Here is a 27818-nt window from a genome sequence, read left to right as displayed (position 1 = left end):
ATCAGAGCTCTGTCCAGAACAATGAAGTGCCAGTGTTAGGGATATAATCTAACGGTTGGGTTGGCAATATATAAATCATGTAACAATGCTATACCTGTTTCTTTAAATCATACTGTAAAATGTGATTGGTTGTTGTTTTCCTCAATCGGCCATAAGAGGGAGCCAGAATGACTGTTAGCTCTCTCTGTTTGTTAGATGCTGGGCTGATCTGATCTGAGTGCAGTGAGTTATTGTAAGTTTTGCAACTGCTAGCAAACTTTGAGTTCTGAACTGATTATATGATACTGGACTATGTTATTTGGATTATCCCTTAACTGAAAGACATTGATGACTGACGGTCTTAACCATGTATGACTTGGACTGTTTGATGGACTCTGATACCTCTATTTCCACGAAAGTAAAAGCCTATTTAAACTGCAGTGTCTCTGTATGCTGGTTTGTGTATTCTCCAACACAACTCTCACAACGCTTCGTTGAACGTACTTGCTCTCCCAACAGGGAGCTTACCTAACAGCCAGGATCAGCTTCCTTGAGTTAAATAAATAGACTGGATAAAAATCTAAAATTAAATACATTTCCTCCCTTTGCGGCAGCCAATTACTTTGCACTTTGATGCATAGGAGACGAACAAGAAGGCAATGGCTTGTTATACAATGACCATCCCAGAGGTGAGAATGAAGATAGGAAGCAACAAAGAATAAAACAATTCACAAATGTTGTGTATAGTTATCAAAATCAGGCTTGCCAAGTAGATTTTTTAGGAATCAAAGAACTTTTGGTAGCTGGTGAATAAGAGTTAAGGTAGTGGATTAGAACCGGTGAACCACAAATTCAAGTCCATCCTCAGGTGCAAAAATGTGCTGAATAATTGCGATTAGTTACTCTCTTATATCACCCTATTTTATAAGGTTTTTGTTGACGGAATGAAGGAAAGAGAGATCCCACTGTAAGGAAATAAATCTAATAAACAATGGACAGGAGTAGCATGCTTTGACACAGTAAAGGAAGGTGACTTCTTCGGCTCCATTTTTCTTTAGCCAGTGATAGGGATATCGAACCAGGTTACTTAGTAGAGAAGAGGCACTGTGGGCTTCTGACATAGAGCACTGAGACATGTAATGCAGTTTCATTTTTGGTTCTGGATATAACAGGCAAAGTTAATTTCCATCTCCTGGGATGTCTTACAGTAGGGGTTCCCAATCTCCGAGCCATGGTCCATTGGGAACCAGGCCAGGCAACCAGGCCAGGCCAGGCAGGTGAGCGGGTGACGCTCCACTTGTGCAAGTGGTGGGTGTGCATGCAAAACCATCCTCTCCCCCCCCCCCACCTGCTCCGCTGCCACCACAAGCACAATCTCTGCTGGTCTGCAGCACTGGAAAGCTTGGAGGCCACTGTCTTACAGTAAGGGAGATCATTGGGAAGAGAAAGAAAGAGAAGTAACTAACTTACCTTTGTGACCAATTGCCCAATGGCTGAGCTGGGTAACATGAGATAAAAAAAGCTTGATGCTAAGATGGCTCCCAGACACTGGGCTAGAATATAGGTCGAGGCATGCAGAGCATCCAGTTTACGAGTGCACAGGAAGGCCATAGTGAGTGCGGGGTTGACTTGGGCACCACTGATCTTACCAAAGCAGTGTGCCAAACTGATAGCTACCAGTCCTGCAGCAAGGGCTGGTTGGAGCGAAGTAGGCAGCACCTCTTTAGGACCGGTGGGGGATGAGGCACCCAGCACTATCCAGACAAAGATAAGGGTGCCTGTGGCTTCTGCCAATAGGCTACACCAGAACTGACGGCTCTGCAGTTCCTGGAGAGGGAGGAACAAGGAAAAAGTTAAGACACAACTTGACAAAAAAGATCAATAGGTTGTTGAGATATGCCACTAAAACAACCAAATTCAGCCAGAAATACAGTGAGATGCATTGCTACCAATCAGAATACCTGTGGTCGAACAGATTAAAAGAGATTTTTAAAGAAAAGATTGTGATTTCTGTCTCATATGAAGATTTGGTCCAGCAAGGTAGGTGCCCTCTGGAGCCTGTCCATTAAAGAAAGACATCCTGACAGGACCTCAGGAGATGCGCCTATTGTTTTTGTTTTGTTTTGGTATCTTGCTCTTCTGATTGGTTGTATTTTTTATATATTGGTTTTATAGTTGTAAACTGTACAGGTTGTCAGGGAGTGCAGACTGATAATGGATGGATGGATGGATGGATGGATGGATGGATGGATGAATGAATGAATGAATGAATGAATGAATGAATGAATGAATGAATAAATAAATAAATAAATGGATAACAATCCAATGATTATTAGAAGAGACCTTGGAAATCTTCTAGTCCAATCCACTGCTTAAGCATCAAGCATCAAGCATCATATCTAACATTAACAGAGGAATATTATATTATCTATCAATGGCACCTGCTCTCAATTGTCACCAATCCAATCTTTCAAAGGAAGCATTTTCTACAGAAACCCTGATGGAGAATCAGAACACCTCTTTGCTGTTCTAATTTTGTGTATTGCAACTAAACCCTCTAAAAAAAATATTCCCCCAGCTTAGTGGCCACCATCCAATAATCATCCTTTTGAAGAAGCCAATTGTATTACAGAAAGCTGCAAGTTCTTTAAAATGGCCAGATGCAACACCAAAAGAGTAGGACCTCCAGAATTAGTCACTTCTCCAACATGGCCTCTTCCAAATATGTTGGAATTACTACTCCCAAAAATTCCAAACAGCAGGGTCAATAACTAAGCTCGTGGGGAACTGAGGCACTAGGTTGGAAAAATCTGTGGTAAATCAGTGGCAATTGACCTAGGGCAGTGCTCAGGAACCTGTCCCATTTCTGTTTCACATGTAATTTTACTAGCTGTGGTCCTAAACCCTAGCCTTGGCATTACACTTTAAAAATAATCCAGGATTGTGCTTCATGCAATTTCTAATATATGTATATAGCCTCCTCTCTTGCTATCTTCCTTGAGTTGTTGCTACCTTCTGGTAGCAGAATTTTTTACAAATCAGGGAAGTATATTTTTTATACTCCAACCAGATCTACAGAGTGGGCCTCTCTGACATAGTTGGCACAACTCCAGGCTTTTCTCTTAAAGCAATCCCACCTAATCTTTTGAGGTACGGCTCTTGAGCAATATGACAAATAGTCATCAATGCCTGGTCTCAGCCCAACTCATCTCATAGGATTTTTGTGGCGAAAGTAGAAGGAGGCAGGTGGATTGGATATGTTTGCTGCCTTCAGTTGTTTGTAAAAGTAATAAAGGTGGGATATCAATAAATAAAATAATAAAAAATAATGTAGTCTAAAATATCTGGAGGGCAATAAATCAAAGCTCTTTTTTGAACAATGAAGACAGATTCCATTTTCAGTTCAACTAAGTCTCAATTCTAGAAATATCAGGAGAAGAATCTTCCAGCCCATTGGTTTACCAATCATAGCCCAGATTCTATAGCTAATCTATAATATAACCCAGTGTACGTCAAACCAGTGTTATAGAAAGAAGGCGAGAAGAATTAGATTGTATAATTAACTTATTGTCCACCTAATTGTATGGAAGTGTTTGTATATATATTGTTTTCTAAAAAAAAGAATCCACCACCCTAGAGAATAAATTCCCTACCTGTTCTTGGAAAACATATTTGCTGTTACTTCTTTTAATACTTTTGTAATTGGCTCAGCACATTAAAAAAGAACAAAAAATGAAAATACCCTTTGAAATAGCTAGTGTAGAAATATTCCGATTAATAAAACTAAACCATCCATTTTGAAAATGTGTGTCAACTTTTTAAAATTTAGCTTAATTGAATTTAAATTCTAAATAATGGGAAAGATTGTGCTTGAAGGCAGGGAGAAAAAATACAGGAAGAAGGATAGAACCTGCTAGGAAGAAAAGGACTGTCACTAGAAATAATTCAGAAAAATAGTGAGCAGATTTATGAACAAAAACATTTTTATAGAAAAAAGCCAGGTGGGCCAAAAGATAAAATGAGATTGGTCCAATTTGTTTGCTGAGAAATATTCAATCTGTCTATGTGGTTACCAGGAATCAAGGTAAACTTGACGGAGTCTTCATCATTACAGTATCTCAACATTTAAAGAGGGATCTCCTTACCTCCCTGATGCCCATGGTGTCCTCCTTCCGAGTCTGATCTGAGTGAAAGAAAGTGCATTGCTGCTGTCATCTAGTGGTTGACCAAACACTGTCCCCACACTACCTGGGTTCTCGTCCTTCCTTGTTATCACCTAACATCTAAAAGTTGAAGGAGGAAATAAAAAAGAAAGTTCTCAAGCAGCAATATGGTGATCAGAGAAGGACTTAATACTGAAGTTTCTGAGATACTCAAGACATTCCAATAACCTGTTTCTTTTTGATAGGTATCATCAACTTACTCTATGCTCTTGATGCAGCTCCACCAATCAATAACCTACAATTAGCCTCATCTCTTCCCCTTCCAGCTTCTGGAGGAAACGAGAGAAATCACTTGGGACAAAAATGTTAGAAATAATAAAGTAAACAAACAAACAAACAAACAAAAAGCAAACTGCCTGTATGTGTGAGTAATGAGTTTCTGGCACATCTCAATAGTAAAAGTGTCAAGGCAACGGGCTCTTTGAACTTCATTAGGAAGTCATCTGAAGGGGGTTGTCACAGTTACCAGTGATCCAGCATGGGATTTATTCTCATATGATCAAAGGAGGCTGCAATCATATTTCAATGAATTTACATGGAAAATGAGGGTTTTCACTTTATTTAAAAGAGGAAAAATCCTACATTAATCAATTACATATGCTGCAGGGTTTCCAGCAGTGTTAGCATAAGGAGCATGTCTAACCGAAAATGCACAGTAGGAACTGAGCAATGTATTTTTGTTTGTTTGTTTGTTTGTTTGCATTCAAGTTTAAATATAGCCTATTTTCATCCCCAGAGTGCAGAAAAAGAAAGTCAAATGGAATAATGAAGCAGTCTCAGCTGACATACCTAGAATTCAGAGGTGGGTTGCTCCCGGTTCGCCCTGGATCGGCGAACTGGTAGTAGCGGCGGCGGGAGGCTCCACCCACCCACCCAAACGCTTCTGTGCATAGGCACGGGAATGCGCCCAAACCGGTAGTAAAAAAATTGGCAACCCACCACTGCTACAATTGCAATATCCTGTCTTGAAATACTCCAGAACCTTCCATATGCATTCATATAGTATCCACTTTCCCCCTGATCTTTTGCAGAAATTGACCACGTAATGCTTTTCCTTGGCAGCATTTTGTTCTCATTTTTATTACATAATTTGAACATTCATGTTTTGTTTCTTGCACATTCAAGAAGTTCCAAATGTTAACTTGCATCAATGCTTGTTCTGAGTTGCCTTTTATATAATCAGCCAACGCAAGCCTTTCTTCTCTGACAGTTTCTTTGACTTGATGTAAACCGCTGTCTCCATTTCTGGTGTAATCTATCAATATTGCTATGGGGATGAAGGAAGAGGAAGAGGCTTACGTGTAACCTGTGGGTGATAATCAATAATGTTCTGTAGTTCTGTTTTTCTGACCTGTCCTTTAACAGGCCCGCCTTGGGAATTGATCTGACTATTGATTGATCCCACTAAGTGTGTAGTTCAGTATCCTGAATATGGATTTAATCCCATTAACTGAGCATCTCTTGTCTAGTGGGTCAGAGCAAACATGATTGTCATATAGAGCCTAGGTACAGATAAATTTCATGGTATGTTAATCCCAATGCTAGAATCAAAACATTCATTAGTTTCTCAGAAATTGGACTAATAACAATAGTAAAATATTGTACTGATTTCTTTTTAAGGTGGATAGCTGTTCTTCAATGGTCTAGTGCAGGGGTCTCATCTGTGGGCTGCGGCCTACTAGTTGGCTGCGAGGTGTTAGCAAATGGGCCAAGGAAACAGCTGGTTGCGTGAGCGGTAGGCATGCATGCACACCAATCGCGCAAGTGGAGCTGCAAGCACACTTGCTGGCCACTCACTCAAAACCATGCCGTCTCTCCCCCACCCCCGGTCCAAAAATGTTGGAGAACAGTGGTCTAGTGCGAAGTTAGTTGGGTTTTAAGGTCTCCTTTTGTTGATGGTTGTCACATTAATGGCAGGTCTCATACCTTCTCATTCATACCTCCCCTCTTATTCCCGGTCCTTATCCCAGGCCAATAAGCACATTCTTTAGCTCATAACAAGCAACTTCAATTTTCATGTGTGACTAATACTTTTTTTCCATAGCTCTATTACAAAGTGAAGTTGAAATTATGCATCTATCCACAGAATATAAGATTATCTTATATTATTAGCATTATACTATCACTAACCTATTTTTATGTTGAGTTCTTTCTTAAACTGAAAACATATTTTTGTCCCTATGGGCATTTGACTTTTATTTATAGGCCAACCTTCCAAAATTATTTTTTCAACCACTCAAAGTTACACATCCTGATCTTCAACCTCTTTAATCTGTAGCTTTATAGTTTTAATTGGCATTGAATCAGTGGCCTCATCTTTTCCAAAACTAGGCAGGAAGACACAATTCAGTGCATCTTGCAACATAAGGGCGTCTCCTAGACCTAGACAATATCATTTCTCAATTTATTTCTATAAGTGTGTGCCATTATATTCTGCCCTCGTTTCAGTGTGCTAAAGGGGGACAGCTGTCATAATTATCTCTGCTCTGTGCTTTGGTTTCAGGGGCCATAATTGTTCACACTCTTGTTCTGTTGCTGACAAATGTCTGTTTACCTATTCATCATATTGCTTCTGGTAAAGGATAGCATCCAATCCCCTTTGAAATCCATCATAATGTAGGTAATATTTTAGAGCAAGGACATTACAGACCTAAACTCTCTGCTGTAGGTCTTATTGTCCCCACTCTATAGTCAGTTTTGTCAGCTGGTATACAGTAGTAGCTCTCCTTTGATTGCCAAATGGAAAGAGAAATTTGGCAAGAAATTATTTATTCCATAATGCGCAATACAATACTCCAATTCTATTGGTAGCATATTCCAAAGTGCTTCAAATTGATTTTACTTATATGGAGTCCTTATTTATCACAGAAGTTTTTATACTATGTTAATAATCAAGACTCTAAGCAATTCATAGCAGCAACATAAAAAGCATTGGAACAATAGTCATGCAAATCATAATATTTAATAATAATTAAAATTATTTTTGTTGTTGCATGTTACTCAGAGTTCTACAGCATTTGAGTGGCTTATAAATACTGTAAATAAATACAGGGAGTCCCTGAGTTATGAATGAGGTCTGTTCCTAAGTCTGTCTTTAAGTCAAATTTGATGGTAAGTGGAAACATTTAGCATTAGTCAAATGTTTGTCTTAATATTTATTTTACCATTTTATGGCCATAGAATACTTAAGAAATATTTTTGAAACTTTTTAACAACTACTACTTGATAGAAACCCTTTCTGGATCAGCCATTTCTGCAGGAATCAAACTTCTGAATATAGGAGAGGCTCTTCTGAATATGAATAGTTCTTACTTTTGATGAAGTATGTCAAACTTTGTCTAGCAGGTTGCTATAAGATGGGGAAGAGCGTCAAACTGTGGTAACCACAATCATGCAATCAAACATCTTTTTATATGCATATTAAAAAGGAGTGGGATCATCTTACCTTCTTTAAAACCTTCCTGTTTCCCAGTATGGTAGGGAAGAGGGAATGGCCTTGAAGGCAGGAGGAATAGCAGTTATTAAGGCAATAATCAAGGGCGGATTGAGGCTGGGCCAAAGATACATGAGAAAATATCTCAGACAAGCCCCTCCTAAATTCACTTGAAGATAGAGGGAGAAGCACATTCAGATGCTGTTACAGTACAATAAAAGCAGCCCTGATCTACATAGCATTAGTTTCTTAATGGAGACCTCCCTGCTTTCCCCCAGCCCCCGCAAAGAGTGTGGGTGCTTCTGTCTTAATTGAAGGAGGAAGGAAATGTACCCAATATCCAAAGTGCACTATTAGACCTGTCCCCAGAGGAAACCTGTACTTGAGGGCAGCTCAGATTAGGCAGCAACAGGAGCATTCACCTCAACAGCTACTGGACTCTGAGAGGCTCCAGCCTTTGCTTGCCATGTTGTTTGCTGTCATGTCAGCATCTGACTCAGCAAAAGCAAGGTCTGGTGCTGACCTCTGGCTGACCTAGGTTCCCCCATCTCTCTGTTTGTCCCCGTTCTGTGCCTGGTCTTTGCTGACTTACTACAAACAGCTAGAACAATCCTGCCAGTGAAAAGGTAGCAACCAAAAGTCATCCATCCACACCCTATTGCAGTCATGTGTCCTTGTTGCATTGAATTAGGGTTTAGTGGAGACTTGGAAAGCCACAAGGAAAATGAAGGAGCAATTCTGAAACCATCCACAGGAAAATAAGAAGCAAAAAACGAGGTTGCCAAACATTTGCAGGAATTTGGAGCAATATTTTCCACATTAAATCTGTAATACCAGGGAACACCAACAAAAGAACACCTCTCTGTAGAACATCATCCCCACAGAGATTAGAATGGCTCCCACTGTAGCACTCTTCTGGAAGGCGCTGAAGACCTGGTTCTACCAACAGGCCTGGGGAACCCAGAGCGGGATGGAGCCCATTAAATGGCTTGTGTGAGTTGCTGTCACCTGGGCGGGGGATGGGGGGGGTGATTTTAGTATATTAATTTATTATATGACTTATTTTATTATTTTTCTTGTTTTTATATGGGATTTAATATTCTGTAAGCCGCCTTGAGTCGCCATGTGTGAATAAGCGGCAACATAAATTCCATAAACAAACAAACAAATGACTTCTAAATCAAAAGCTGGTGTCTTCCTGACAAAGGTGAGTTCTGATACTCATGAGAAATGACCCCTATTGCTGATCATTTCTGTATACTCAACACATTATATTCTTTCAGGAGAATCAATGCTATTCAAGGGGCATAAAAAGTAATATGCCAAAGAAATTAAAAGCATAATACAAGAAAGAAAAAAGGAAATCTAGCTAAATCTAGTTTACCCCCATACCGTTCACTACACCCCTACATAAATGTTCTTCAGCGCCATAATTTCAAGGTACAGCATCCATTTTCTTTGTTTAGCCTTTCTGTTGATCCAGCTTTCATAATCACACAGTAAAAGGACAAATTATGGCTTTGATAATAGGTATATTTATTGTCACACTATCACTATCTTTCTGCAGTTTAATATTCTAAATTGCTTACATACACAACTGCCACGTGTTTTATTGCAAACATGATTTATTTTATTTATATGATTTACAGGTCATCATGCTACCAAACTGCTTTGGGTGGCTTACATTTATAAGGCAAGGAACAATAAAAGCAAAAATACAGAAAATCTACCCCAGAAGGCAAATCATCCATAACAAACATAAAATCATCCACAACAAACATAAGATATCCAAGGCCTAGGAGAATAACCAGATTTTCAATGACCTCCTGAACATCATACAAATTTCTGGGGAGATGCTGTTCTAGAGGGCAGGTGCAGAGACAGAGAAGGCATGCTTCTTAGGCACCAATAGATGACACTGTTTAATTGAGAGGACTTGAATCATACCCTCTCTTTCTGATTTTACCAGAAAAGCAGAAAGTATTGACACGGATGGTCATAGGTCCTATGATATGAAGTGCTTAATAGATGGTAACCAGCATATTGAATTACACCCAGAAGCTGATTGGAGATCACTGCATCTCATGGAGCAGTTGCTGTCATTGGCTAGTCTAAGGCATGCCCCTACCTGCACCACCATATTCTTGTGGTAGCTTCAAAGTGATCTACAAGGGCGGCCCCATGTAAAGCACATTGCAATAGTGCATTTGTGAGGTGACTGGAGCATGAGTTTGGAATGCCTCCTAATCTAGGAACAGCCATAATTTATACATTAGATCAGGAGTTCCAAACTGGCGGCCCACATGCCGGATGCATCACACGCAGACCACACCTACCTGAGCTCCACAAATGGGGAAAACATCACAAAATGTCACACGATGACAACGTGACACGCCGAGTTTGACATCTGTGCATAAGATGAACCTATATGGAGGTCCTCTTGGCTATAGCTGCCAACTTCTCTTTTGAGCTGGAATTGTAAATTCAAGATGACCCTCAAATTGAGCGTCCCGAGTATTACAAGAACGTGCAAATTCAGGTGAAGTGGATTAATTTTGAAGAAAGCAAGAATTTTTTATTTTCTATATCGTTTTGCATTTTTATACTACCACATATTACAGTGTACATGTAACACCCACACCATTACGATACTGTAACAGTGAAACCCCAAATCCTCGAATTGAAACCACATGCACTGATAGATAAAATATCTGCATATCTTAATCATTTAGTTGTTCAGAAGTGTGGGGCAAGAGACATCGGAGGAAAATTCATGAATCTCAGAACTATAATACGCTAGTACACTATGCATATAGAGCATTGATGGCAAACCTTTTTGGCACCGAGTGCCCAAACAGGAACATGCATGCATGCGTGTGTGCCAGAGCGCCTGAAACCAGAAGACCAGCTGGCCAGTGCGCATCCATGTGCCAGCCAGCTGAACTTCAGGTTTCTGGCACGCGGCCAGCTGGTGTTCGTGCACACTGAAGCACCGGAAACCTGAAGACCAGCTGGCTGGTGCACGCATTCCTGTTTTTGGCTGTTTTGGGGGGTGTTTTCGGGCTGTTTTGGGGGACATTTTCAGGCTGTTTTTCAGGCCGTTTGGGCTGTTTCAGGCCATTTTTTGGACCACTTCAGGCTGGTTTTTTGGGGCATTTTCAGACGCTCCAGGAGCCTGCGTGCATGTAAGCACTGGAAACCAGAAGAGCAGCTGGCGACGGTGCATGTGCACACAGAGAGGGCTCTGTGTGCCACCTTTGGCACTCATGCTATAGGTTCACCATCACGGATATAGAGGTTCTGTTTGGGCTGTTGTGCTTGGATTATCTCTGCATAAGGGCAAAAATGTGGACCAACAATGTTTTGTCATTTCCATACTAATGATTTAATGCATCCTATAGTAATCTCCAGCCATTGCTGTGCAAATCTATCAGTAATGAGGACAGGCTTTGTATCTCCCTGGTGTTGGCTGGAGGATTTTATGTTATATATCTCCAGTGCCTTGTCAAATTATCATAATGGAGTATGCACAATGAATATTAAAAGATCTATCCAGAAGAAGCTGCTGCTTTACCAAATTATTTCTTTCCAGGATGACAGGATTAATTATTCTTCATACACAATACTGCTTCTTGCATGCATCCCATGGGAAAAAGGAATAAATTGCTGTTGAATTCATTTAACACTGGTTCTGCTAGCCAAAGCAAGAGCAAGCTGTACATTTCTAGTTGTTGATTCAGCAAGAAACCAGTTAAAAAGTTGTAGTACAATCCAGTCCCTGAAATCCAGGAAGATTTTTCTATGGCTGCCAAAAGTTACCATTCCTTTCTTTAAAAGATTTCTTCATCAAAAGAGTGTCACTTCCTTCCACCCTCACAGAAAATGAACATCTTGGGGGAGTAATTCATGTTGGAAAAAATAGCACAAAGAAAAGGCTTACAGATTCTCATATGACGTAGCGCAACAATCCTAGAGTTGGGTTGAACTTTATAGGTCCATGATGGCGAACCTATGGCACACATGACAGAGGTAGCACATAGAGCCCTCTTTCTGGGCATACAAGCTGTTGTCCAGCTCAGCCTCACCACACATGCATGCGTACCTCCCGCCGGCCAGCCGTTCTTCGGGTCTCTGCTGCACATGCGTGGGGGGCCAGAGATCATGAACGGGGGATGAACGCACATGTGAACGATTGCGTGCTTGCACAGGTACCTGCGTGCATGCATAGGGCCATGGGCACATGCACATGCATGAGAGTGGGGGGCATTGAATTTTGGCAAAGTGCATGCGCGCTTTGGGCACTCAGTCCTAAAAACGTTAGCCATCGCTGTTATAGGTCATGGAATCCAATTTTCTACTCTATGCAGAATTCACAAATGCTATCCAGTTGTATTTTTAAAACCACAAGGGAGTTGATCCTTGTTCTGTGCTCAGTAGATCAGGAGTCCCCAACCTCCAAGTGCCGGATCGGTACTGTTAGGAACCAGACTGCAGAAGTGAGTAAAATTGCATCGGTGTATACACAGGGTCTAGGTAGCATGTGAAACAATTCCCCTCTGCTTCCCCTCCCCCCATCTGTGAAAAAATTGCCTTTTTCAGAAACTGATCCCTGCTGCGAAAAAGGTTGGGGACTGCAGAAGTAGATTGTTTCATTGTTTAATCAGGAAATTTCTTCTAATATTCAGGCTGAGTGTCCTTTCTTTTAATTTCAGCAGGTTGCTCCCTGTCCTACTTTAGATTTCAACATAGAAAAAGCCTGCCTCTCTCTTGCATATGATCACCTTTAGATATTTTAAAGATAAATAAAGATATTTTAAATATTTTCCCTTAGGTTTCTCTTGGGCAAGCTAAACATGTTCAGGGCCTTTAAAAGTTGCTTATAAGATTGGATTTACCAGAGCCTAAATCATTTTGGCAGCTCTCATATGAATCCACTCCAGTTTCTCCATATCTTCTTTAAGAGATGGTGTTCAGTACTCTAAGGGTCATCTAACCAGCACACTTTGCAAAGGAATGATTAATTCTGGGAATCTAATATTTTTTTATAATACACCTGAAGTCTTTGCTCCATCACACTACTACTTCATGTTGGCTGGGGTCCACCAGTGTATGTATAATTCAGTCCCTTCCCTTCCTTTCCCTTATCCAACACACATTTCTCCTCCTATTTTCCCCATAACAAGAACCCTGCGAGTTGGGCTAAGAGACGCAACTGGCCCATTTTAAAATCATCCCCAAACTTGAATTACATAATTTTGCTAAAATCTTGCTTTAGGAAAACAAACACTGATCCTTCCTCCAGACATTCAATTTCTTAATGAACTTAACAAGATGGAAATTGAGGTATCGGACAATACATTTTTGGCTATGAGGCCAAGGATCAACTACAATAGTACAATATTTGGTTCCCAAGTTTAATAATTCTTTATACTGATTTTTTTTAAAAAAAACTTGAGCCCATTTAGATAAACGTGATTTTCACATTTGTTATGATATTATATTACTAGAACTGCTGGATTTTCAGACACAGTATCATTTTTTTCTGATACAGGTAGTACTTAACTTACAACCAAAGTGATTGTTCGAAGTTACCATGGCACTGACAAGTGACTTGTGGCCACTTTTCACATTTATGACTGATAGACTCCCCAGACACATGATTTACATTCAGAAGCTTGACAACTGATTCACAATTATGACGTTGTACAGTCCTGGGGTCATGTGGTCCCCTTCTGGACCTTCTGACAAGCAAAATGAATGGGGAAACCAGATTGACTTAATAATTGTGTTATAATAATAATTTAAGAACTGCAGTGATTCACTTCACAAATGTGGCTAGAAAAATGAAGCACAACTCACTTAACAAACTTCTCACTTAATAACATAAATTTTGGGCTCTGTTGCAGCCATAAGTTGAGGACTATCTGTATTTCCAAACCCTAGAAGCATGTTCTTCCTTCTTTTCTTATCCTTTTAGATTTTTAATCGTTTTGTCTGATGAAATTGTGACAAAAGGCCAACGTTTACATTTTTAACCTACTGTGGATATAAATTAAAGGATATATATTGAAGTGGGTATAAACTTTTTTCTTCTCTCTCTCTCTCTCAGAGAAAATCGACCTACTTTTACAAGCCATTCATCGAGCATTTAATCAGTGTAGGCACGTGATGCCAGATAGTCCATTGGAAAAGAAGCTTCTTTTCAGATTAAAATGGCTCCGCCGGGATGTCTTTCTGAAGATGCCGCGCCCTAAAATAAGATGGCGGCCCCTAAAACGCGTTCGGGATCCACACTCTAGCCCTTTGAATTTCAAGATGGCGGTTGTCATCTATAGGTTGGCTCAGTTATGCCCGCCTCCAAGATGGCTCCTATATTTAGCTTCAGACCGCTAGTTTCACGTGACTTATGAATTCCAAGATGGCGGCGCCCATCCTGAGAGGCGTGAGAGGTCAGGGCTGGGGTTTGTGCAGTCTCGGATTCCGCCAGATGTTCCGGAGAGGTAGAAAATTTTGTCCTTTGCCTAATAGAAAACTGGCTGATCGTACCGAACGGCTAACGCTGCAGCCAACACTCCCACGGTTTCTTTCGTTCCTTCAAGACTTTGGCCACGTGTTTGGCACTCCGATTTATTCCTTTAAAGTGCTTCTGTGCCCTTCACTACTTCGGGAGCTATAGAAATTCAGTAGTAAAAATCTCTTCAACCAAAGCGTTTTCTGTTGAATTTTCCAGTCACGCTGCTGTTTAAAGTAACACGCAAGATTTAAGTTGAGGATGCATGGACGTTTTTTTCTGCTAGTCTTTTATAACCCTGATATTTTAAGGAAATTAAAGGATTTGACCCGACAATATTTTTTGTTGAGGCGGATATCAGTTTACTTCTTTTAGTAGCGGGATTATTAGCAGCGCTCCGGGGTTAAATAGGCAAAGGAGAAAAGAGTGCATTTTTTTCTAGTTTCGGAAAATGTGTATTTTTCAAGTGAATGTGCAACTCCTCAGCGTGAACTGCACCTACCCATAACCATCTTAAGTTTCATTGAGATTGTTTCCAAGTAAGGTTGTTTAGAGAGCCCGTATGAATATTAAAGCATTTAATTAAAAATATGCAATAAACTGGGGTGAGATTTAACATGTTTTTAAAAGCTTTCTGATGCTAAACTCTTATTTGAATTGACAGCTTTCTATTTTCATATAGTTCTTTATAATCATTATATGAGGGTAATTTTTTTTTTTGTTGTTTTTCCAGTGGTTCACTTGTTTAAATTTTGCTCCATTGTATTTTTTATAATCTAGCTCATTGCTATGAGTAACACTTTTTGTCTACAAACAATTTTGGAATCAATAACAATTGACAGATCTATTCCCAATTAGCATACAGTGGATAGCCTTCAAAAATTGTCCTGGAATCAGGTGGCCACTAATAGTATTATACACTATTATTCTGCAAGTGACTGGTTACTTATCCATGAAATAAAAAAAATATTCCATCTTTATATATGATTGATATTATATTGATATATATATCAAAATAATGATTACAAATAAATTATAGCTTCTGGAAACCATCACCTCCCCCCCCCAATTAGATTGGCTATCCATAAAAATTGATTTACTAAATAAAATTCTTTATTTGGTGATAGGTGAAATTCCAGTGAGATGTAGTCAACTCTTTAAATATTAAATGTCTGTTATTATTAACATCTTGCCATTGCTTCTCAATATTGCTACATTTTCATTGGTTAGACTTCTCTGCTCTGCATTTCACTTGTTGGATTGTGAGCTGTCAAGAATCGTTGAGTCAGTCAGCATACAAGTTTTATAAATTTATTTATGTAAGACTTGAGCATAGATGGACATTCCACTCCAAAATACTGAATTCCCTCCAAATTAATATATTAACAATTGCAGCACTTGTGGGAATCAATTCTATGGGAGATATACCGGTAGGTTTTTGGTAAAGTTTGCTATTAATGTATTGCCATTTAGCTGGATGCCATTTTCAAACATATTTAGTATAATTTTAATTATTAAATCTTTTTAAATGTTGGTTACATATGTACATATTATAGCAAACCTTTTCTGAAATAATTTAGTTGTAAAGTGCAGCTGCGTAATTTATGGTAGTTAGCCAAAATATAATATTATTTGAATGATTAATAGAAAGGTTGGTAAATTGTTTATCTAGTTAGGAAAACAATTCTTAAGAACAAAGGAGTCACATATAAAGGGAAGGCAAAAGTTTGGTCCTTATACATATTTTTTCTTATTTCAGAGATCAGTTTCAAATTAGATGAGAAAACAGCCCACAGCAGCTTGGATTTATTCAAAAAGGACACTGGGGTCCTCTATCGCATGCTGGGGATTGACCCCACCAGAGTGCCCCGAAACTCTGAACGCTTCAGAGACTGGGCTGTAGTTTTGGGTGACACCACCATCTCCAGTGGCTGCCATTACTGGGAAGTGACTGTGAAACGATCCCAACAGTTCCGCATTGGGGTGGCAGATGTGGACATCTCCCGGGAAGTCTGCATAGGAATGGATGACAATTCCTGGGTCTTTGCCTATGGGAATCACTGCTGGTATGCCATGTTTGCTAATGAAACCACTCCAATCACTAACATTGGCCAACCAGAAAGAGTCGGCCTATTCTTGGACTATGACCGCAAAAGATTCAGCTTGATAGATATACGACAACACATGTTTATCCACAATAAGTCGCCAGAGTTCCGAGGTCCCGTGGTGCCTGCCTTTGCCCTCTGGGATGGTGAATTGCTCACCCACTCAGGCCTGGATGTACCCGAGAAGCTCAAGCAAAGTTGAAATCTATTCAAGAGTGTTGACACTGAGATTTTTTTTTCTGTTTCCTTGCCTTTTGTGAGTAAAATTTGCCACCCTTTACTTGTGCCATATTTATCTTGCACTGCTATTTTGGTTTTGTCAGGAAAGGGTTGCTTTAAAAAATGAGCTTTTTTAAGGCAGCAATTTTTTATGTGATCAATTGCACCATTTGATACCTTACCTCATAGGCTTTTAGTTCTGTAGGAGTCAGGACATTCCCTTCTCCCGCTGTGTTGCAGAACCATTCCAGAAATTGTTCTGCCTCAGGAAAACCAAAGAGCCAGCTAAGGTCATTCCCACAAAGAGTAAGGGTAGATGGTTTTCAAGACCTCTACAAATTCTGTTCCTGTCAATGGCCTCCATCAGGAAAGCTCTGGAGCATCTCTGTGAATATGTTTGGATTGTTCCTCTAACCCCTCTGCATCAAACATAAGCAAGCGATATCTCAATCTGACTATAGAAGGACCACTTTATGTCTTTTAATTATGTAAGATTTCCTTTTCTTTTTAGAAATATTTACTCAAGCTTTCAGATATTTGAAGGACATTTCCATTTTGATAAGAACAATGGTTTTTAACACAAAGGATCTATTGCCTCCTGCTGGTGGGGTTGGAGGACAAAATAAGCTTAGAACTAAGCAGATAGCATCTTATGACCAGTGAAAATCCAACTCTCCTGAATTCATAAACAATACAGTATACAGATTAATATTGTAGGAATTACTTTATTAATACCACCCCCCGATTATCCTTTGTTAGATTGGTTGAAAGAACAAGAATCGTCCCAATATACATCTGCAGTTACATATATTCATCAAAAAGGAAAGATAAAGAATTTGCTACAGTTTGTTATAGTCACCATAATTAAAATTAGCTGAAATCAACAAATATTTAAGCAGTGTTTTGTTTTTCTTGATATTGGATGTAGCAAGAGCAGTTCTGAATGCTGTGTAAAAATAAAAGCATCTAAAACAAAATATTATTTTATCTGGACTTCTGATTGCAAATATCCACTGCTTGGAAATCTTGTGATAAAAATGCACACAGTAGTTAAAAAATCTAGAGGAATAAAGTAGCCTACCAATCTTGTTGGCAGCAACATTGAAACATAGCATTGTACTGCTTCAAGATTTCTGTTTTTCATGTTCCACAATGACTGATTTTTGATGGGTATTTTGCTATTCTATTCCAAAATAGCTGAACATTTTTATTGCAGGTGCTGAAAAGAGAGGTGAAGGGAAAATGATAGTGCCACTTCAAGCAGCTGATGGAATGTCTTATGCCACCTTAGAAGGACATTGCAAGATTGCACATATTAGCCCTCAAAGGGGACTTATTTCCTGTGTGGTAATGAATGTGCTTAAGATCGGGCAGTAGTTTGCTATATATGGGGGTAGTGGCTGGACCTGAAAGTATCTTTCCCCATACCTGTGATTAATTTTTTGGAGAGGAGGAGAGAAATGATTGATTGGTGGGTGAACAAGTGTTTGAAGTAGTGAACCAGAATATGAGAGCGCAACGGTGTAGATAAAAGTAGAAAAGCTATTTCCCCATGTTTGCTTTCCATTCTGGTGCTTGTGTAAATTATTTTTAGCTTCTTGAATTTGGCTTTCTGAAAATGGAGGTTTGTGAGTGGCTGCAAGTATCATAGAAGTCATGTTGTGATTGTGCATGTAACATGTTGATGAAAATGTTCAATCGGTCAGTCTATCAAATCACACAATCCAAATTTGACATGATACATTTTTTTTAATGGAAACAAGAAGCAGAATAGATGCACTAAATTTCAAACTGATTTTTAAAAGTGAAAATCAATTCCCTAAAAAGCAACAGTTATATCTCCACACCCTCCAGTGGCATAACTGCATTATGAGATAGCTCTGCAGCCTCTGTGTGTAGGAAAGGGAATGTAAGCTGTAATAACAGAAATGGCTGACTATTTTTGAAGGTGGGGACAGACAAAAGTCAGAAATCCTTAAAAACATTATAGAGACCAGTATGTTTTCCCTTCTTGCTTAAATAGCTATTGGGGGAATGGTTGGACAAGGGAGAGAATGGATTCATGGTGGAGGAATTGAAAATAATCAATGTGGAGGTTTCATTAAGTTACAAAATTGAAGGTCGGAATGGAATACTTTTTCCTTAAATGTGTTCAGCATTTATAGTGATAGCTTACTTTGAATTTTATCAGGCAACCCAAAATGGCAGTTGAGCATTCTTTTTCTCCTTTTTCTGCACCTAAAATTAGTTTCTCACCAAAAGTTGCTAACTCAGTTCCTGGGGATTTTATTGTCAAAGGGGAGTACTGAACTTTCATACAAGGTTCACCAGAGAGAGTCTCTTGTACAAGACAGTTATGGAAAAATACAACTCCGCCTTGCTCAACTGGATGGAGTAGTTTGGAATGAGGAGGATGTCGTTTCTCTCTGTCTCTCTCTATCTGTCTATCTTCTTGTTCAAGTCCTTAGCAGGGCTAATAAAGCAATTGTAGAAACTACCATTCTCACACCATACTTTCCAAATTCTCCTTGGAGAGATCCTCAGCTGCCTCCTTGACCTGTCTGGAACCCAATATGTAGCTTTCTTGATAATCCTTGAGCAACTTCACCACTTCCAGGTGGTGAAACTGGATGGCATCATCCAAGGCAATGTTTCCCCATCTGCAAAGAAGGCAACACTATGAAGATTTGTATACTGTAATCAATGTCTAATGAAAGCAGCTTTTCTCAGCCTGATGGCCTCTAATGGGTTGAGGGTATAACTCTTGTAATTTCTAACAAAGGCCATAATGATTAAAAACCCTGGGAACTATGTTCCTAACATATGCTGAAGATGCCAGAATGGAGAAGACTGTTTCAGGTGCTGAGGAACAACTGAAAGCTTGTATCTTCTCTTTCTCAACTAAGCAGATTGTCAACCCTGAAACTGACCTGACCGAAGCCATTTTTGACAGCTTCAGTATCACACTGGAGCTGAGGGATAGGGGATTTGAGATAGTTGGGATTCTGGGATTCTGTAGCCAAAACAAAATATTTTCTCTTGGGAACCAAGGACATTCTCAGACCTGGTCGGAGGAAGGCGGAGTGATGTCACCCGGCAGCCAGACCACACCATAAGTGGACCATGTGACTGATTGTTTTGAGAAAGTGGGAAAACTTTTATTTTTAATTAGGTGAAAACCATGGAAGTCTTCAGAGTCGGTTTTCACCAGATCTGTGCCAATATATTTACAATAAACTATTGTTTGAGAAATCTACCTGCCTTGGAGTTTTGCTTGATATGGAATTATAACTTGGAACCCTGACACAGATCCAAAGTAAGTATTTGTGGATCAGATTCCATATTGGCTTAAAACTAGGACAATTCATATCCCCCCCAAACCACTACGTTATAAAGATTACTAGATTTGTACTACGTTACAAAATAAAGATTACTATTAAAACAAGTAGGGCTTTATGTTTCTGGAGTATCAAATCATATTGTATGCACTAGGAAGGAGACTAAGTTCTTAGGCCATCAACGAATCAATGAATCTTTCTCCCAAAAGCATGTTGATACGTCAGGTGATAACATTTCCCCAAAGTTATGGCACACTTTATTGACACAAGGAATCTGACAGTTTTAGTACTGTTAAGGAAGTATGTAGCAGGGAAAAATATAATAGAGACTTGTCAACATCCAATTCTGAATTATTCTGGATTAGATGATTCTGGATCATCAACTGTAATGCATCCTTTTTCACAAAGAAAGGGATTTTAACAGATTAACAGAGTTGGAGGGGACCTTGTAGGTCATCTAGTCCAATCCCCCTACAAGCAGGAGATCCTACACAATTTCTGACAAATGGCAGTCCAATCTCTTCTTGAAAGTCTCAACTGATGAAGCTCCCACAATTTCCAAAGGGAAGCTGTTCCATTGGTTGATTGTTCTCACTGTCAGAAAGTTCCTCCTTGTTTCTAGGTTGAATCCTCTCCTTGGTGAGAAGAAGCTAAATTACAGTTGAGGCCTTTAGGTTTGCACAGATGTCATGATAGTCACATTGCATCAGACTAAACTTTATTTTGTTCACAGTTCTGTTCCAACTGAGGCCAACCAGTCCTAAAACAAGTTATGAGTATGCAAACTTCTTGAATAACAACAACATGAAACTGACCTGATCAAGGAGTTCTAGACAGAGAAAGGGGAAATGTATATAGGCAGCTGCTGGTGGAAACAGTTCCTTATGCTGAATAAGGTCCCTGTCCGCCTCTGTTTTGGTTACTTGCTTACGGCTGCCTTACTACGCTTGCTTGCTATCGGCTGCCATAGGAACGGGTGGTGGTGGTGTTTCATAATGTTGGGGAAGGGAATTATATTGTACTGGAGGAGTCTTGTTCCCACCATCTTCTGCACATGCTGGTGGCTGATGTTTGGACTTGGTCAAGGCCAACCGTTTCGCATACCAACTTGATGAGGCTGTTTGAAGATGCACCCCACATGACACCTAAGGGAGTTGCAGATTGGACAATGGGTTGGGGAATTGGGGGGAGGGTGCTGGGTAAATGTTTGATATGTATATGTTCCCACCTTTCTGGCTCAGATCTTGCTTTCCTTTGCTGTTTTCATTTCATATCTAGTAAAAGTACTTTATCTCTATTAAAATGGATTTGAGGTTTTCCTTTCTTGGATATTGAAGGAGGCATGCTTGACATTCCCTGTCTTTAGCATAAGGAGAAGCTGGCTCTAAGATTTTATAATTCTGTAAATAAAAAACAAGATCTTGAATCTGCCCGTTTGTTCCTCACCTGTCCTTGACAAAAGGATTGACTCTGCAGGCCTCAATCAGAAACTTCACAACCTCCAGATGTCCTGGGGAGAATCATAGAAGTGGAACAATTTAAAAAGAGGCTCTTCCTCTCTCTTTCCAAAGATGAGCTTTTGAACCACTCCCATCATGTGACATATAACCTACATGTCTACAGAATTCTTCAAGGTGTAGGACTGCAGCAGTGGTGGGTTTCAAAAATTGTTTGAACCTACTCTGTGGGTGTGGCCTCCTTTGTGGGAGTGGCTTGCTGGCCATGTGACCTGGTGGGAGTGGCTTGCCGGCCATGTGTTCTCTCTCTCTCTCTCTCTCTCTCTCTCTCTCTCTCTCTCTCTCTCCTTTTTTTCCCTGTCCCTTTTTTCTTTTTTTCTTTCATCTCTCACTTTTTCTTTCTTTTTTCTTTTTTTTATTTCTTTCTTTCTTCCTTTCTTTCTCTTTCACTCTCTGTGTGAGTCTGTGTGTGTGTGTGTGTGTGTGTGTGTGTGTGTGTGTGTGTGTCAGTGGTGGGTTTCAAAGATTTTTGGAACCTCTTCTGTAGGTGTGGCCTGCTTTCCGGGTCCACTGGTGGAACCTCTTCTAACCCATTCGGTAGATTTGACAAACCGGTTCTACCGAACTGGTGCGAACTGGTAGGAACCCACCTCTGGACTGCAGAATGGGGGCTACCAAGAAAGCCACAGCAGACATTTCAAGGATGGGAAAGTTCGTGTTCTGTTCAGCTATGTAAGCTCTCATTGCAGGCTGCAGATTTCTAAAGACTCTCTTGGCATTCAGCAACACAGATCAGGAGAATTGACAAATCAGGAGTTCTTCTGATACATATATGTTTCTCAGAATGCTTACACCATCTCTTAGGAAATGTACTTTGGGGAAATTATTCCGATTGTGCAATTAGAGGTCCCGTGTCCCAAAGGTGCTTTACTTCAAGAGGCAACTGGACTTTCTGGTTTTTCTTTGAAGCTCCTCCAGCTCTAGGAAAAGTCAGGTCAGAGCTGAAGAAGCTTTTTGAATGACAAGCAAAACGTCTTCAAAGATAAAACCAGAAAGTCCAGTTGCCTCTTGAAAAAAGCACCTTTTGGACAACCTTAACCTGGATGACTGAGAATCTCCAGGAACGTTTAGAGGTCCCATGCTTGCTGTAGGAGTTATTCTTTTTTTTATTTTGGAACTGAGACAGCATGATTTATTTACACCTTCATTTTTAAAACTCTTTAAAAGAAACCTCCATTTAATACAGAAAGTCTTCAACTTACGACCACAATTGAGCCCCAAATTTCTGTTGTTAAGCAAAACGTTTGCTAAGTGAATTCTGCCCGATTTTACGACTTTTCTTGCCACAGTTGTTAAGTGAACCACTGCAGTGGATAAGTTAGTAATCCGGTTGTTAAATGGACCTGGCTTCCCCATTCACTTGCATGTGAGAAAGTCACAAAAGTGGACTGTGTGACCTCGGGGACACAGCAACAGTCGTAAATATGAACCAGTTGCCAAACATCTGAATTTTGATCACATGATCATGAGGATGCTGCAACGGTCGTAATTGAAAAATGATTCAGTGTCATCGTAACTTTGAACAGTCACTAAATGAACTGTTGTAACTCGAGGATTGCCGGTATATCAATGCTTGGGAAAAATTTCTCTAGCCTGGAGACAGAAATATATAGTATCTAAGTTTGCTTAACCTAAAGCTTGCAGACCTGAGTACAATTTGCAGTTGGAGGAATAAGGATTGAGCTTCTAGGAGGCTTAGTCATATGACACTGAACAGTTCACTTTTCTTTGTTTTGTTTGGTGGTAGGAGAAAAGATGGAAGAGATACCAAGATGACACCCATTTAAGGAAAAACAATTCCATAATAAATGCCTGGGGAAACATAGAATTTCCCATCTTTACACCTGAAATTGCTTTGGATTTTCCTACATTTCTAAATGTGGGAAAATTCACAAATGTATAGATTTATGACAGTATTGTATTTACTGCATGCTAAATACTTTTCATCTTTTTACTGATACTTTTTATACAGAATCTTCCCTCAGATCCAATACATCATTTTTTTTATGATGGCTTATTTTAAAGTGCACACTGACTAATGGTGATGGATCAATATTATATTGAACTTATATGAATGAGAGCATTGCCTTTCCTTTACAAACCCCTTCCCCATTTTTGTTAGAGATGAGCCCCAGTGAAGCACCAATGACAAAAAGTCTGGTAGATGTTAAAACCATTGGCCCCCAACCTTTTGGGCGCCAGGGACCGGTTCTGTGGAGAGAGCTTTTTCCATGGACCAGAGGGGGCATGCTTTCGCATACTGCCTGCATCCCACAGATGGGGCTTCACTTGTTTGCGGTTTCTGGCATGCCGCAGCCTGGTGCCAGTCCAAAGACCAGGGGGTTGGGGACCCCTGATTTAAACAATGCAAGCCTGCAAGTGCAAATGTGGATATAGAGCAGGGGCCTAGAAATCATGGCAGGTTTGCATCCCAAACATGATACCTTCAGCTGCAGCAACATGCAAGGCTGTTCGAGAGTCATAGTCTTTCTGTTCCATGTCCATAGCTGATAGGGCAAACCTAGATGAAAGCCAAGAGGACAGTGGTAAAGGTCATGGAAGGAAATTACACTTATTTCACTTATATTCAAGATCTCTCTTCAGCACCTGGATAAGTAAAGTCATACCTCCGAAGAGCAGAGATATCTCCACTGTGAGCAGCAAACAGTAGATTCACAACAGTCTTGTTCTGAAAAATAATGTATATTGAGTGCATCTGGCTTACAATAACTCATCTTCATGATTTTGGAGGCTTTTAAAATTTCTCATAATGAAATATTCTGAATATATATCCCAAAACAAAATTCTTCCACAACTGGGTTAGAAGACAGCTAAAAGAAGCTCCCAGTTGACTAGAATGGAGGAAAACATCTTCATTGCAGGCAAAGCTGGTTGTTGTTTCCTCACTGTTTTCTTATACACCAAGACCAACTGTTTGAGCAACTCAAACAGGAAAGGCATCCCTGCACATCCACTTCTTCAGCGTATTTGTAGCAGCAAGAGCACAGTAAAGGTTGCAAATCAGAGCTACATAAGATCCAGAGTGGGTGGTCGTATTGAATGGATGGATGGATGAATTAATTCTTGAAACCAAGAAGGCAAAGATATCCCATGTTTTTAATATCTGTACTGTTCTCCTGAACGGAGAGCCTCACCCCTCTAGATTGGCAATAGCAATAGCACTTAGACTTATATACCGCTTCACAGTGCTTTCCAACCCTCTCTAAGCGGTGTACGGAATCAGCATGTTGCTCCCAACAATCTGGGTCCTCATTTTACCGACCTCAGAAGGATGGAGTCAAGGTGCTACTTGTCACCCATAAAGCCCTACACGGTAGTGGATCTGGGTACTTGAGAGACCGCCTACTGCCAATTACCTCCACGCGACCTATTAGATCTCATCGATTAGGCCTCCTCCGAGTTCCATCTGCCGGTCAATGCCGACTGGCAACTACGCGGAGGAGAGCCTTCTCGGTGATAGCTCCGACCCTATGGAACGATCTCCCCGTGGAGATTCGTACCCTCACCACCCTCCAGACCTTCCGCACAGCCCTCAGAATCTGGCTATCCTGTCAGGCCTGGGGCTAAAACTGTAACCCGCCCGAATGGTATGAATGTTGTGTTTTTAATTATGTATTGTCTTTATGTTAAAAGTTTGTCTCCCCCTCCCTTTTGGGTTGTGAGCCGCCCTGAGTCCCCCCAGGGAAAAGGGTGGCATACAAATAAACTTCTATACTCTATACTATACTATACTCTATGGAGTCAAGGTTGACTCAACCTTGAGCTGGTGGGAATTGAACGGCTGGCAGTCAGTAGAAATAGCTTGCAGTACTGCCTTCTAACCATTGCGCCACCACAGCAATTCCTATTCTGTGCTCTCTAGGACTTCAGGTGTATCAGTTTCTTGATAAAATATTGCTTTTATGCATTTTAAGCCCTGGGCCATTCACTTACCTCTGCTATTCTAACCCTCTTAAGTCCTCTGAGTTTCTCTCCCATTCTAGTCCACTTAAATCTGTAGAATCTTTCCAATACAAGGGCCCTTGGTTTCTTACCCTAACTTCATCTCCTTCACGGCGTGGGTCCATCTTGCGGGTGCAATGCAGCAAGTTGTCATAGTTGTGAAAATTGAAGAGGGACACCAATTCCTGAAGCAATAACAGTCAAAAGACAAGAATAAGCATCAGTAAGGAATGAAATGAAAAGTTATAAAATAAACTGTAATGCTTTCTAGTAATTGGTTCAAAGAAGATGGAAGCAACAGCAGCATCCAAGATGCCACAGAACAGTGGTTCTTAAACTCTGGGCATTTTCCTCCAAGAGGCTAATTTGAACATATCCTGGGAGTAATGAAACAATTTGTAGTTGCTTGTTAATGACTTGATGTTCCAGTTTGAAACTCCTGCTGCAAAATGCTTATGTAAAACAACAATCTGGGGATTTTTGTGTGTATGTTTGTGTGTAGTGTGTGAGGGTAATGACATTTGAGACCAGGAAAAGGGGGTAATTAGGTTAATCGGTTTAAGAATCATTCCGTTAGAAGATATTCCCTACTTACAAAAATCTCTACATTAGAAGATGAAGTCAGATAAGCGCTCTGGTCATTACCAAGTTCAAAGAGAATAGGAATTGATGAAATAGCTACAGATATGTGGCCAACAACAGAGAAAAACAATCAGTTCTAGTTTGGCTCTAACCAAACCAAACCAGCAGATCTGAAGTACGAGACCCTAGCCGATAGAGTCAGTCTTCTAGTACCAATATCAAAGAAATAAGACTTAATAAAATGTGCAAACAATTGCCCAGTATCCTTTACTCCATATGTCAAATAATAATGCTCAGGATCATTCAATGCAGATTGGAGCCCCGTGTGAAAAGGGAAATACCAGATGTTCAAGTTCATTTTAGAAAAAGCTGAGAATCAAGAGGCAATCCTGCTGAGCCATGCTGGAAAATCTAAACATCCAAAGAACATCAGAAAGAATCTATTTAGTTTATTTTTATTTATATGCTACTTTTTATTTTTTAAATAAATTATTCAAGGAAGTGAACATAGCTAATACTCCTTCTTCCCCCTATTTTCCTCACAACCCAGCCTAAGGCAGGACTAGAACTCACAATCTCCTGATTTCCATCCTGATACCTTAACCAGCAGACCAAACTGGTTTTTAGTTCATGCTTCATTGACTGCCAAAAATCGATTTAAATTATTTTCCTAAGTACTATCCTTAGGAAAATGGAATCCCAAATCATCCATAACCTCATGTGAAATGTATATACGAGATAGAAAGCCACAATCCTGACAGAACATGGCAAAACAAACTGGCTCCAGATTGATACAGAAATGGAACAAGGCTATAGATTCTCTTCTCCGTATTCACCCGTAGTATGCTTAATGTACAGTAAAGGACATTGTCGGTCAGTCCTAGAGGAGATGAACCCTGATTGCCCTTTAGAAGGCCAGATCCTGAAGATGAAACTTAAATACTTTGGCCACCTCACTGGAGAAGAGCCTAATGCTAGGAAAGGTTGAGGACAAAAGAAGAAGGGGACGACAAAGAATGAGGTGGCTGGATGGAGTCACCGAAGTAGTCAGGGTGAGCTTAAATGGACTCCAGAGGATGGTAGAGGACAGGAAGGCCTGGAGGAACATTGCCCATGGGGTTGCGATGGGTTGGACACGACTTTGCAACTAATAACAACAGTACAGGAGGCTGGATTGGAAGAAAATGAGAATGGTTTTAAAAGTTAAAGGAAAAAACCTCAATAAACTGCACGATGCTGATGACCCTGCTCTGGTGGTTGACAATAAGCCACAAGGAGTATCTAGAAAATTGGATTAACTATGAGTAAACTATTAAAAAGTACAGCAGCCAACCTTCATACTAACCGAAGACAGGTAGCTTCTGGCTTTTAGGACTGACTGTCTAGCAATCAAGAAATAAGTCACAAACTAGCATTTGATAGAAGAGAAATTAAAGCCTTTAAAAAGATACGACAATGTGGCTACCTATAAATATCAGACTCATGCATGATATTCTTTTCCCTGGGACAGGCTAAAGAAACAAAAGTCAAACTCTGGGGAGGCAGGATAGAGTAGTGACACTTTTGAATATAGGTGTTAGAGAAGCTTCTTGAGAATACATGGATAACCACCAACAAATGGATCAAAGGACAAATCAATTCAGAATTCTTATCTGAGACTCAGATTATCATGTTTTGGGTTTATTATGCAAAGACTTAGCCCCTTGAGAAATCCAGGATGCTGGAAAAAGGCGAAGAAAAGAAAAAAGAAAAAGAAAAGACAACCAATAGCAAGGCTGATGGATTTGATTTCAGCAGCCATGAATGCATCACTGGAAAACCTGAAGAGCCATGTTGGGGGACAGATCATCTTTGAGAACTTTTATTATGTAGTTACTAAGAATCAACATTAACTTGATTATCAATACCAATATAATCAAGAATTTCAAAATTTGGCATAAAAAGTGGG

At 40.0% G+C, this 27818-nt stretch overlaps 3 protein-coding genes across 5 annotated transcripts in view; 1 reads left to right on the top strand and 2 right to left on the bottom strand.

Annotated features, from left to right (window-relative positions):
- LOC106544783 (aquaporin-4) overlaps positions 1 to 5063 on the bottom strand; it is a 13715-nt gene extending 8652 nt beyond the window's left edge. The window contains exons 1-4 of one of the 3 annotated variants that reach the window (XM_087710398.1): positions 4992 to 5063; positions 4403 to 4471; positions 4125 to 4262; positions 1450 to 1806 (exon numbers count right to left, since the gene is read on the bottom strand). In XM_087710398.1, coding sequence (XP_087566524.1) covers positions 1450 to 1806; positions 4125 to 4139 — 372 coding nt within the window. In that variant the 5' untranslated portion in view covers positions 4140 to 4262; positions 4403 to 4471; positions 4992 to 5063. Of the gene's footprint in view, positions 1 to 1449; positions 1807 to 4124; positions 4263 to 4402; positions 4494 to 4991 lie in introns of all 3 variants that reach the window. The other 2 variants (XM_014061169.2, XM_087710399.1) reach the window with 2 other exon arrangements.
- Positions 5064 to 14041: 8978 nt separating this feature from the next.
- Positions 14042 to 17447, top strand: SPRYD4 (SPRY domain containing 4). Its single transcript, XM_014061172.2, has 2 exons — positions 14042 to 14135; positions 15906 to 17447. The coding sequence occupies exons 1-2, from the start codon at positions 14042 to 14044 to the stop codon at positions 16451 to 16453; spliced, it is 642 nt and encodes a 213-aa protein (XP_013916647.2). The 3' UTR covers positions 16454 to 17447.
- GLS2 (glutaminase 2) overlaps positions 17445 to 27818 on the bottom strand; it is a 31268-nt gene continuing 20894 nt past the window's right edge. Inside the window, exons 14-18 of the mRNA XM_087710397.1 lie at positions 25381 to 25473; positions 23953 to 24014; positions 23770 to 23846; positions 21255 to 21318; positions 17445 to 19130 (exon numbers count right to left, since the gene is read on the bottom strand). Coding sequence (XP_087566523.1) covers positions 18974 to 19130; positions 21255 to 21318; positions 23770 to 23846; positions 23953 to 24014; positions 25381 to 25473 — 453 coding nt within the window. The 3' untranslated portion in view covers positions 17445 to 18973. The remainder of the gene's footprint in view (positions 19131 to 21254; positions 21319 to 23769; positions 23847 to 23952; positions 24015 to 25380; positions 25474 to 27818) is intronic.

The sequence above is a fragment of the Thamnophis sirtalis genome, unplaced genomic scaffold, assembly GCF_051295495.1.
Source record: "Thamnophis sirtalis isolate CommonGarterSnake01/CBP01778 unplaced genomic scaffold, rThaSir2_p1.2 scaffold_3, whole genome shotgun sequence".
NCBI classification, from domain to species: Eukaryota; Metazoa; Chordata; class Lepidosauria; order Squamata; family Natricidae; genus Thamnophis; species Thamnophis sirtalis.
The sequence above is the reverse complement of the archived record's forward strand: the minus strand, read 5'-3'. Positions and strand labels throughout refer to the sequence as shown.

Coding starts and splice junctions, on each gene's coding strand:
- SPRYD4 (XM_014061172.2), top strand. CDS start 14,042: ATGAATTCCAAGATGGCGGCGCCCATCCTGAGAGGCGTGAGAGGTCAG. Junction 14,136..15,905: donor CCGCCAGATGTTCCGGAGAG/GTAGAAAATTTT, acceptor TTCTTATTTCAG/AGATCAGTTTCAAATTAGAT.